The sequence below is a fragment of the Ranitomeya variabilis genome, chromosome 8 (genome assembly GCF_051348905.1).
Source record: "Ranitomeya variabilis isolate aRanVar5 chromosome 8, aRanVar5.hap1, whole genome shotgun sequence".
NCBI lineage: Eukaryota > Metazoa > Chordata > Amphibia > Anura > Dendrobatidae > Ranitomeya > Ranitomeya variabilis.
The window spans coordinates 139973029-139985628 of record NC_135239.1 but is presented as its reverse complement, the minus strand read 5'-3'; the positions used below and the strand labels follow the sequence as shown (position 1 = coordinate 139985628).

The 12600-nt window shown below is 49.3% G+C and overlaps 1 protein-coding gene across 1 annotated transcript in view; it reads right to left on the bottom strand.

Annotated features, from left to right (window-relative positions):
* The window catches only part of RRP7A (ribosomal RNA processing 7 homolog A), a 151566-nt gene extending 141578 nt beyond the window's left edge, over nt 1-9988 (bottom strand). The window contains exons 1-3 of the mRNA XM_077276020.1: nt 9841-9988; nt 6048-6175; nt 5567-5692 (exon numbers count right to left, since the gene is read on the bottom strand). Coding sequence (XP_077132135.1) covers nt 5567-5692; nt 6048-6175; nt 9841-9892 — 306 coding nt within the window. The 5' untranslated portion in view covers nt 9893-9988. The remainder of the gene's footprint in view (nt 1-5566; nt 5693-6047; nt 6176-9840) is intronic.
* Between the last annotated feature and the right edge of the window lie 2612 nt (nt 9989-12600).

Sequence of the window (12600 nt, the reverse complement as noted above, 5' to 3'; positions counted from 1 at the left end):
CTTCAGCGTCTTCTGCACCGACGTTCAGGCAGAGGGCGCGCACTAAACCACGTCATCGCGCCCTCTGACCTGAGCGTCACTGCAGAAGACGCTGAAGACGGAGCGACGCCCAGAACGAGGAGGTGAATATCGCGCAGCGCTCCCCCTCCCCATTATACTCACCTGCTCCTGGCGCTGTGCAGTTCCTGCTTCCCGGCGCTGCAGCTTCTTCCTGTACTGAGCGGTCACCGTTACCGCTCATTACAGTAATGAATATGCGGCTCCACCACTATGGGAGGTGGAGCCACATATTCATTACTGTAATGAACCGTACCATGTGACCGCTCAGTACAGGAAGAAGCTGGGGCGCCCGGAAGCAGGGAATTGACAGGAATTGAGATGGGACGCCATGTTGTGTTTGGAGAGCCACTGATGTGCCTAAACATTGAAACCCCCCACAAGTGACACCATTTTGGAAAGTAGACCACCTAAAGAACTTATCTAGATGTGTGGTGAGCACTTTGACCCACCAAGTGCTTCACAGAAGTTTATAATGCAGAGCCGTGAAAATAAAATATAATTTTTGTGGAAAAAAAAAATGATTTAACACCCAGTTTTGTATTTTCCCAAGGGTAAAAGGAGAAATTGGACAACAACTTTTGGGGACCAATTTGTCCTGAGTACACTGATACCCCATATGTAGGGGGGGGAACCACAGTTTGGGTGCATGGCAGAGCTCGGAAGGGAAGGAGCACCATTTGGAATGCAGACTTAGATGGATTGGTCTGCAGGCGTCACGTTGCATTTGCAGAGCCCCTGATGTACCTAAACAGTAGAAACCCCCCACAAGTGACCTCATATTGGAACCTAAACCCCCAAGGAACTTATCTAGATGTGTTGTGAGAACTTTGAACCCCCAAGTATTTCACTACAGTTTAGAACGCAGAGCCGTGAAAATTAGAAATCATTTTTTTCCTACAAAAATGGTTTTTAAGCCCCCCAAATTTTTATTTTCCCAAGGTTAACAAGAGAAATTGGACCCCAGAAGTTGTTGTGAGTACGCTGATACCCCATATGTTGGGTAAACCCCTGTTTGGGCGCACGGGAGAGCTCGGAAGGGAAGGAGCACTGTTTTACTTTTTCAACGCAGAATTGGCTGGAATTGAGATCGGACGCCATGTCGCGTTAGGAGAGCCCTGATGTGCCTAAACAGTGGAAACCCCCAATTCTAACTGAAACCCTAACCCAAACACACCCCTATCCCTAATCCCAACCACACCCCTAACCCCAACACACCCCTAACCCTAATACCAACCATAACCCTAACCACACCCCTAACCCTGACGCACCCCTAACCCCAATCCAAACCGTAAATGTAATCCAAACCCTAACCCCAACCCTAGCCCTAACGAGAAAATGGAAATAAATACATTTTTTTAATTTATTTTTCCCTAACTAAGGGGGGTTTGATTTACTTTTATAGCGGGTTTTTTTAGTGGATTTTTATGACTGGCAGCAGTCACACACTAAAAGACGCGTCTTATTGCATAAATATTTTTTTGCGTTACATCTTGAGAGCTATAATTTTTCCATATTTTGGTCCACAGAGTCATGTGAGGTCTTGTTTTTTTGCGGGACGAGTTGACGTTTTTATTGGTAACATTTTTCGGGCACATGACTTTTTTTATCGCTTTTTATTCCGATGTTTGTGAGGCAGTATGACCAAAAAACAGCTATTCATGAATTTCTGTTGGGGGGGGGGGGGGTTTATACCGTTCCGCATTTGGTAAAATGGATACCTTCTGTCTCTTCCCCACTATCCCATAGAATGTAAGTCCGCAAGGACAGGGTCCTCTCCCCTCTGTACCAGTCTGTCACTGTAAACGTGTTTACTGTAAACTATATCTGTATGTAACCCCTTTCTCATGTACAGCACCATGGAATTAATGGCGCTATATAAATAAATAATAATAAAGCAGTTTTATTCTTCGGGTCAGTACGATTACAGCGATACCTCATTTATATCATTTTTTTATGTTTTGGCGCTTTTATACGATAAAAACTTTTATAGAAAAAATAATTATTTAAATTACCAAACGTGGCACGGTATAAACGCCTCCCCCAAAAGAAATTCATGAATAGCTGTTTTTTGGTCATTCTGCCTCACAAAAATCGGAATAAAAAGTGATCAAAAACTGTCACGTGTCCGAAAATGTTACCAATAAAAACGTCAACTCGTCCCGCAAAAAACAAGACCTCACATGACTCTGTGGGCCAAAATATGGAAAAATTATAGCTCTCAAAATGTGGAGTTGCAAAAACTTTTTTGCTATAAAAAGCGTCTTTTAGTATCTGACAGCTGCCAATCATAAAAATCCGATATAAAAAACGCTATAAAAGTAAATCAAACCCCCCTTCATCACCCCCTTAGTTAGGGAAAAATAATAAAATTAAAAAAATTTATTTATTTCCATTTTCCCATTAGGGTTAGGGTTGGAGCTAAAGTTAGGGTTGGGATTACATTTACGGTTGGGATTAGGGTCGGGATTAGAGTTAGGGGTGTGTCAGGGTTAGGGGTGTGGTTAGAGTTACCGTTGGGATTAGGGTTAGGGGTGTGTTTGGATTAGGGTTTCAGGTAGAATTGGGGAGTTTCCACTGTTCAGGCACATCAGGGGCTCTCCAAACGCGACATGGCGTCCGATCTCAATTCCAGCCAATTCTGCGTTGAAAAAGTAAAACAGTGCTCCTTCCCTTCCGAGCTCTCCCGTGCGCACAAACAGGGGTTCACCCCAACATATGGGGTATCAGCGTACTCGGGACAAATTGGACAACAACTTTTGGGGTCGAAGTTCTCTTGTTATCCTTGGGAAAATAAAAATTTGGGGGGCTAAAAATCATTTTTGTGGGAAAAAAAAGACTTTTTATTTTTACGGCTCTGCGTTGTAAACTGTAGTGAAACACTTGGGGGTTCAAAGTTCTCACAACACATCTAGATAAGTTCCTTGGGAGGTCTGGTTTCCAATATGGGGTCACTTGTGGGGGGTTTCTACTGTTTGGGTACATCAGGAGCTCTGCAAATGCAACATGACGCCTGCAGACCCATCCATCTAAGTCTGCATTCCAAATGGCGCTCCTTCCCTTCCGAGCTCTGCCATGCGCCCAAAGAGTGGTTCCCCCCCACATATGGGGAATCAGCGTACTCAGGACAAATTGCTCAACAACTTTTAGGGTCCAATTTATCCTGTTACCCTTGTGAAAATACAAAACTGGGGGCTAAAAAATCATTTTTGTGAAAAAAAAAAAAAAGAATTTTTATTTTCACGGCTCTGCGTTATAAACTGTAGTGAAACACTTGGGGGTTCAAAGCTCTCAAAACACATCTAGATAAGTTCCTTAGGGGGTCTACTTTCCAAAATGGTGTCACTTGTGGGGGGTTTTAATGTTTAGGCACATCAGGGGCTCTCCAAATGCGACATGGTGTCCCATCTCAATTCCAGTCAATTTTGCATTGAAAAGTCAAATGGCGCTCCTTCCCTTCCGAGCTCTGCCATGCGCCCAAACAATGGTTTACACCCACATATGGGGTATCAGCGTACTCAGGACAAATTGCACAATAATTTTTGTGGTCCAATTTCTTCTCTTACCCTTGGGAAAATAAAAAATTGGGGGGGGAAAGATCATTTTTGTGAAAAAAATATGATTTTTTATTTTTACGGCTCTGCATTATAAACTTCTGTGAAGCACTTGGTGGGTCAAAGTGCTCACCACACATCTAGATAAGTTCCTTAGGGAGTCTACTTTCCAAAATGGTGTCACTTGTGGGGGGTTTCAATGTTTAGGCACATCAGGGGCTCTCCAAATGCGACATGGCATCCGTTCTCAATTCCAGCCAATTCTGCGTTGAAAAAAGTAAAACAGTGCTCCTTCCCTTCCAAGCTCTCTCGTGCGCCCAAACAGGGGTTTACCCCAACATATGGGGTATCAGCGTACTCAGGACAAATTGAACAACTTCTGGGATCCAATTTCTCTTGTTACCCTTGGGAAAATAAAAATTTGGGGGGTAAAACAAAATTTTGTGGGACAAAAATGATTTATTATTTTCACGGCTCTGCGTTATTAACTGTAGTGAAACACTTGGGGGTTCAAAGTTCTCACAACACATCTAGATAAGTTCCTTGGAGGGTCTAGTTTCCAATATGGGGTCACTTGTGGGGGGTTTCTACTGTTTAGGTAAATTAGGGGCTCTGCAAACACAATGTGACGCCTGCAGACCATTCCATCTAAGTCTGCATTCCAAATGGCGCTCCTTCCCTTCCGAGCTCTGCCATGCGCCCAAACAGTGGTTACCCCCCACATATGGGGTATCAGCATACTCAGGACAAATTGCACAACTTTTGGGTCCATTTTCTCCTGTTACACTTGGGAAAATACAAAACTGGGGGCTAAAAAATAATTTTTGTGGAAAAAAAAAAAGAATTTTATTTTCACGGCTCTGCGTTATAAACTGTAGTGAAACACTTGGGGATTCATAGCTCTCATAACACATCTGGATAAGATCCTTAGGGGGTCTACTTTCCAAATTGGTGTCACTTGTGGGGGGTTTCAATGTTTAAGCACATCAGGGGCTCTCCAAACGCAACATGGCGTGCCATCTCAATTGCAGCCAATTTTGCATTTAATAGTCAAACGGCACTCCTTCCCTTACGAGCTCTGTCATGCGCCCAAACAGTGGTTTACCCCCACATATGGGGTATCAGCGTACTGAGGACAAATTGTACAACAACTTTTGGGGTCCATTTTCTCCTGTTACCCTTGGTAAAATAAAACAAATTGGAGCTGAAATAAATTTTGTGTGAAAAAAAGTTAAATGTTCATTTTTATTTAAACAATCCAAAAATTCCTGTGAAACACCTGAAGGGTCAATAAACTTCTTGAATGTGGTTTTGAGCACCTTGAGGGGCGCAGTTTTTAGAATGGTGTCACACTTGGGTATTTTCTATCATATAGACCCCTCAAAATGACTTCAAATGAGATGTGGTCCCTAAAAAAAAAATGGTGTTGTAAAAATGAGAAATTGCTGGTCAACTTTTAACCCTTATAACTCCCTAACAAATAAAAAATTTTGGTTCCAAAATTGTGCTGATGTAAAGTAGACATGTGGGAAATGTTACTTATTAAGTATTTTGCGTGACATATCTCTGTGATTTAAGGGCATAAAAATTCAAAGTTGGAAAATTGCGAAATTTTCAAAATTTTCGCCAAATTTCCATTTTTTTCACAAATAAACCCAAGTTATATCGAATAAATTTTACCACTATCATGAAGTACAATATGTCACGAGAAAACAATGTCAGAATCGCCAAGATCCGTTGAAGCGTTCCAGAGTTATAACCTCATAAAGGGACAGTGGTCAGAATTGTAAAAATTGGCCCGGTCATTAACGTGCAAACCACCCTCGGGGCTTAAGGGGATAAATACAATGTCACACAGCAGCAAGCAACATTCTATTTTACATTTGGACCTTTAAACTGCTTATCAGGGATCAGAGCAGACTGTGACATAACTTTATCAATGGCTCGAGCCTCACCTTAATTGCTTGCTGGTTGAAGTATCTATACTCCTCTGCATGTTTTTTTACAGAAGGTTCCACTTTGTCAAGTAGTGTCACAGACTCCACATCGCCACAAGAACTGAAGATATCAGATAAACATTCCTAGAGAGAAAGACTAATGAGAATGATTCCTTGTCATCACTGAGGACATCATGTCTGAAATTGTGAACATGAGTGGATGGCTTTGTGCAACCCCAGTCCAAGTCATTGCTCTCTGGCCATGGACAGCAGTAGCGAGACTTTCCTGGGCTTCTAGTTTCCCCGGTGCGGCGTTACAATTGCCAGCCAGGCGTGATGTCATCTGCACAGGGCTAATCATAACCAGGCCTGGGATCCCAGAAATTCAGGAAATTCGTGCAGCCCCTGCCCATAGACAGAGAGCACTGACCTGGACCGGGGTTGCACACAGCCATCCACTCATTTCTAGTCTGCAGAAAAAGAAATGCCCGCTCCTCACCTTGGTGACGTATGCTGGGACATTAACTACCAGCACTGAATTCTTTTCTGAGCCTGCTGTGACTTGCTGTTCTTTGGCATACAAGCAGTGGTGCGCTTTCTGTTCTTCAGAGAATTGGATTGGCAAGGCTAAAGGAGAAAAAGAGGTTAATTCACCAGTATGTGAAAATGGGGAACCAGCTCAGGGGACAGCTCCTGTAAGGCATTATTCACACAAGTAATCTTATGTGGGCTAAAAACAGACCAAAAATCATATAAAAGGAAAATGCGTATACTGAACAATTACAGAAACAATCTTTATTATAAATAAAACACAAGGGATATGATCCCCATCACATACATAATACAGGAAAGAGAAACACACACCTGGAAACCATATGTGTGTAGCATTGGTGAGCCAACAAAAATGAGTGGCACCCCTCTGAGTGTATATAAATATCAAAAGAGAAACAAGAGCTGGAACTGAACTACCACGTATTATATCTAGGTAGTGATGGCCAAACCAATCTATAATATAACGCTGGGAGCGTCACTCTGTCCGAAGCCTCTATAGACTGTGCAAGCGCCGGCGCAGTCTGGACCGCACAGAGCGACGCTCCCAGGAGATCGCGGTATGCGTAAGCGCTGAACGCACACCGCGATCTCCACCGGACAAGCAGGGACGAGCCAGGAGGCGGAGGGTGAGTATACTTACCTGACCCGTTCCACCGACGCGCTTCCGGGCCGTGACTGTCCCCCTGCTCCCGGAATCGGCGCCTGCGCAGTCCGCGCTTTCCGGCGCCATTTTCTTGAAGACACATTGCAGTGTCTTCAAGAAAATGGCGCCGGAAAGCGCGGACTGCGCAGGCGCCGACTCCGGGAGCAGGACCAAGAAAATGGCCGCACCCAGCACAGCCGCCGCGCCCAGCACAGCCACGCACAGCCGCCCACAGCAACGCACAGCCGCCGCACCCAGCACAGCCACGCACAGGCGCCCACAGCCACGCACAGCCGCCGCACCCAGCACAGCTGCCCACAGCCACGCAGCCACCCATAGCCACGCACAGCCGCCACACCCAGCACAGCCGACCACAGCCACGCACAGCCGCCGCACCCAGCACAGCCGCCCACAGCCACGCACAGCCGCCGCACCCAGCACAGCCGACCACAGCCGCCGCACCCAGCACAGCCGCCCACAGCCACGCACAGCCGCCCACAGCCGCACCCAGCACAGCCGACCACAGCCACGCACAGCCGCCGCACCCAGCACAGCCGCCCACAGCCACGTACAGCCACCCATAGCCACGCACAGCCGCCGCACCCAGCACAGCCGACCACAGCCGCCGCACCCAGCACAGCCGCCCACAGCCACGCACAGCCCACAGCCACGCACAGCCGCCGCACCCAGCACAGCCACCCACAGCCGCCGCACCCAGCACAGCCGCCGCACCCAGCACATCCGCCGCACCCAGCACAGCCATGCACAGCCACGCACAGCCGCCTACAGCCACGCACAGCCGCCCACAGCCACGGACAGCCGCCGCACCCAGCACAGCCGCCGCACCCAGCACAGCCGCCCACAGCCACGCACAGCCGCCCACAGCCGCCGCACCCAGCACAGCCGCCCACAGCCACGCACAACCGCTGCACCCAGCACAGCCACCCACAGCCGCCGCACCCAGCACAGCCGCCGCACCCAGCACATCCGCCGCACCCAGCACATCCGCCGCACCCAGCACAGCCGCCGCACCCAGCACAGCCACGCACAGCCTCCGCACCCAGCACAGCCACGCACAGCCGCCTACAGCCACGGACAGCCGCCGCACCCAGCACAGCCACCGCACCCAGCACAGCCGCCGCACCCAGCACAGCCGCCGCACCCAGCACAGCCTCCCACAGCCACGCACAGCCGCCTACAGCCACGCACAGCCGCTGCACCCAGCACAGCCGCTGCACCCAGCACAGCCGCTGCACCCAGCACAGCCACCGCACCCAGCACAGCCGTCCACAGCTGCCGCACCCAGCACAGCCGCCCGCACCCAGCACAGCCACGTCACATACAGCCGCCCGCACTCAGCACAGCCACATACAGCCGCCCGCACTCAGCACAGCCGCCCGCACTCAGCACAGCCGCCCGCACTGATGGGGGCGCAGGATGGAGCAGCACGTGATAGGATGGGGGCGCAGGATGGGAGCACATGACAGGATGGGGATGAGGATGGAGCAGCACATGACACGGTGGAGCAGCACATGACAGGATGGGGATGCAGGATGGAGCAGCACATGACACGGTGGAGCAGCACATGACAGGATGGGGGCGCAGGATGGAGCAGCACATGACACGGTGGAGCAGCACATGACAGGATGGGGGCGCAGGATGGAGCAGCATATGACAGGATAGGAGCAGCACATACCAGGATGGAGACCATATTCCAATATAAATGCTCGCCACCCGGGCGTAGAACGGGTTCAATAGCTAGTAATAGTATAATATGGGTAATAGATAGAGTCAGACCATCCTAACGTCTATTGTAATATTAGGGCCGCTATGGCAAAAAAATCACTAGATACCAACACGCAAGATGGCAATAGTTAAATAGACATATAGACCAGACAATAGTGAAAATACCTTACCCAAACACTCAGAGGATGGTGCCACGACCCCATGGTCATGGTCGTGGCACCATCCTCTGAGTGTTTGGGTAAGGTATTTTCACTATTGTCTGGTTTATATGTCTATTTAACTATTGCCATCTTGCGTGTTGGTATCTAGTGATTTTTTTTGCCATAGCGGCCCTAATATTACAATAGACGTTAGGATGGTCTGACTATCTATTACCCATATTATACTATTATTGGTTTGGCCATCACTACCTAGATATAATACGTGGTAGTTCAGTTCCAGCTCTTGTTTCTCTTTTGATATTTATATACACTCAGAGGGGTGCCACTCATTTTTGTTGGCTCACCAATGCTACACACATATGGTTTCCAGGTGTGTGTTTCACTTTCCTGTATTATGTATGTGATGGGGATCATATCCCTTGTGTTTTATTTATAATAAAGATTGTTTCTGTAATTGTTCAGTATACGCATTTTCCTTTTATATGATTTCACGTATATAGCGTTGAACACGTATATGTTTTCCACGATTGTAGACGCTTTATGTATTCGCCACTGATGGCTAGTAGAACTAATATACATGCGTCATAATTGTCAAAGGTAATCATTTGATTTTTAAAAACAGACCAAACAGAACTAGCCATGGAGTTATAAACAACTAGCCACATAGCAGTTTGAATTGCTGTGTCCATGTTATTAAACTCCGCATATTTGAGTCTCATCTACTTACAATGGATTTTCTGGCATCTGTAAAGAGAAAAACCAGGCAAGCGCATGTATGGTGTGGCCTAATCCTACCCATACCTGGCTGGAAAGGATACATAGGGCCAGCACCCTGGCACTGAGAAGCCCACCTGCAGCATATAGCTCCCCTCCACAAGCCCCCTGTGCTGGGCCAGTCAGGCTCACTACAGCCAAGATGTCCTCAGCCTTCCTGTACAGGCAGAGGGCAGGCGCACCCGGTAGGGGGACTGCACGGAAACCTGGGAAGCTACAAATGTTTCCCCCCTACTCTCAGGTGCCCCATGCTGCACTATGAAGGGGCCACCTTCAGGCCAGTCCTCAGCATGCGCTCTCCCGCCGCGCATATACACGAGACTCCTTCCCTGTATAGATAACCGGGCGCTCAGCAAATCACACCAGGCGTCACACGAATCTTCAAACGCCGGCTCCTCTGTAGATATAGCTCGTACCTGTGTATTCAGCCGGCGCTACAAACGTGTATTCTGCTTTGGACGGCGCCATATTGAAAATGGCGTCATCAACCTACGGTAGCGACTAGAACTGCGTTGTTTGTTTGTGGAAATGATGTCACCGTAAGGGGCGGGGCCTCCTAGTCCAGTGACCAGTGGAGACCCAATAGCAGGAAGCAGCGTGGTGTTCGGCTGTTGGAAAGGAGAGGAGCAACTATTATGTATCGTGTACAGATGGGAATGAGGACCCAGGACTCAGTGTGAATGCTCTGAGGATGTGTTTTGGAAGGGGTTGATGGCTACTTTCACACTAGCGTCGTACGACGCACGTCCAAATGCGTCGTTTTGGAGAAAAAACGCATCCTGCAAAATTGCTTGCAGGATGCGTTTTTTCTCCATAGACTAAGGCTACGTTCACATTAGCGGCGGGCGCCGCAGCGGCGCCGCATGCGTCATGCGCCCCTATATTTAACATGGGGGTGCATGGACATGCGTCGCACTTGCGTTTTGCGTCGCTGCGGCGCCCGTGTCCGGGCGCAGAGGACGCAGCAAGTTGCATTTTTGCGGCGTCCAAAATCAATTAAAAAAAGGACGCATGCGGCGCAAAACGCAGCGTTGTGCATGCGTTTTTGTTTGCGTTGTGCGCTGCGGCGCACAACGCAAATGTGAACGTAGCCTAAGGGTATGTCTCCACGGTACGGATGGGCGGCGGTATCGCCGCAACGGCGAAGCCGCTCGGCGCTAAGCCCCGCCCCCTTAATGGGACGCGATCATGCCGGATGTGTTAACTCTTCACATCCAGGATGATCGCTCTCTCCCATAGGGCCCTGTGATATGCCTTGCGGGGACGCTGCGTCCCCGCAAGGTGTACGGGCATGCTGCGATCTGAAAAGACGCGCAGCATGTCCGGAGTCGCAGGGCCACCGCGTGCGGGTTTCCACGCATAGTGGAGACAGGATTTCATCAAATCCCCTCCACTATGCAGGAACATCTGGATGCTGCTTGTTTGACGCTGCAGCGCTGCGCAGCGTCAAACAAGCAGCGTTTCCTGAACGTGGAAACATACCCTAAGGCTACTTTCACACTAGCGTTAACTGCATTACGTCACAAATGCGTCGTTTTGCCGAAAAAACGCATCCTGCAAAAGTGCTTGCAGGATGCGTTTTTTCTGCATTGACTAAGTCTACGTTCACATTTGCGGTGTGCGCCGCAGCGTCGCCGCATGCGTCATGCGCCCCTATATTTAACATGGGGGCGCATGGACATGCGTCGCACTTGCGTTTTGCGCCGCATGCGTCCCTGCGGCGCCCGCGTCTGGGCGCAGAGGACGCAGCAAGTTGCATTTTTGCTGCATCAAAAATCAATGAAAAAAAGGACGCATGCGGCGCAAAACGCAGCGCTGTGCATGCGTTTTTGTTTGCGTTGTGCGTTGCGGCGCCGACGCTGCGGCGCACAACGCAAATGTGAACGTAGCCTAACATTAGCGACGCAATGACACACGTCGCAACCGTCGTGCGACGGTTGCGCCGTGCTGTGGCGGACCGTCGGGAGCAAAAAAACGTTACATGTAACGTTTTTTGCTCCCGACGGTCCGCTTTTTCCGACCGCGCATGCGCGGCCGGAACTCTGCCCCCACCTCCCCGCACTTCCCCGCACCTCACAATGGGGCAGCGGATGCGCTGGAAAAATGCATCCGCTGCCCCCGTTGTGCGGCGGAGACAACGCTAGCGTCGGGAACCTCGGCCCGACGCTAGTGTGAAAGAAGCCTAACATTAGCGACGCATTGTCACACGTCGCAACCGTCATGCGACGGTTGCGTCGGACCATCAGCACAAAAAAATGTTGCATGTAATGTTTTTTGGTGCGTCGTGTCCAGTATTTCCGACCTCGCATGCGCGGCCGGAACTCCGCCCCCTCCTCCCCGGAGCTCACAATGGGGCAGCGGATGCGTTATAATAATAATAATAATAATAATTTTATTTATATAGCGCCAACATATTCCGCAGCGCTTTACAACTTATAGAGGGGACTTATACAGACAACAGACATTACAGCATAACAGAAATCACAGTTCAAAACAGATACCAGGAGGAATGAGGGCCCTGCTGCTCGCAAGCTTACAATCTATGAGGAAAAGGGGAGACACAAGAGGTGGATGGTAACAATTGCTTTATGCGTTGAAAAACTGCATCTGCTGCCCCCGTTGTGCGGCGCTTTCACAGTATGCGTCGCCACGTCGCATTGCGACGTGCGTCGTACGACGCTAATGTGAAAGTAGCCTTACTTGACAAAGGATGATGAGGGGCTGTGCGGAGAAGGGGAAGATGTGGTGAAGGACAGATTATGAGAGGCTGTGCAGAGAAGAGGGAATGATGAGGGGCTGTGTGGAGAAGAGGGGATGCTGAGGGGCTGTGTGGAGAAGGGGAAGATGTGGTGAAGGACCATAAGGAGAAGGGGAGGGAATGCACCATGGAGCCCTGTGATGAGAGAACTGAGGAGCTGCATAATGGACCCTTGTACAAATTGGAATGAGGACACAGGACTTGGTGTCAGTGGTCTGAGGATGTATTTTGGAAAGGGTTGATTGATAATAAGGGGCTGTGGAGAAGGGATGATGAGGGGCTGTGCGGAGAAGGGGAGGGATGATGAGGGGCTGTGCGGAGAAGGGGAGGGATGATGAGGGGCTGTGCGGAGAAGGGGAGGAATGATGAGGGGCTGTGCAGAAAAGGGGAGGGATGATGACGGGCTGTGCATCGAAGG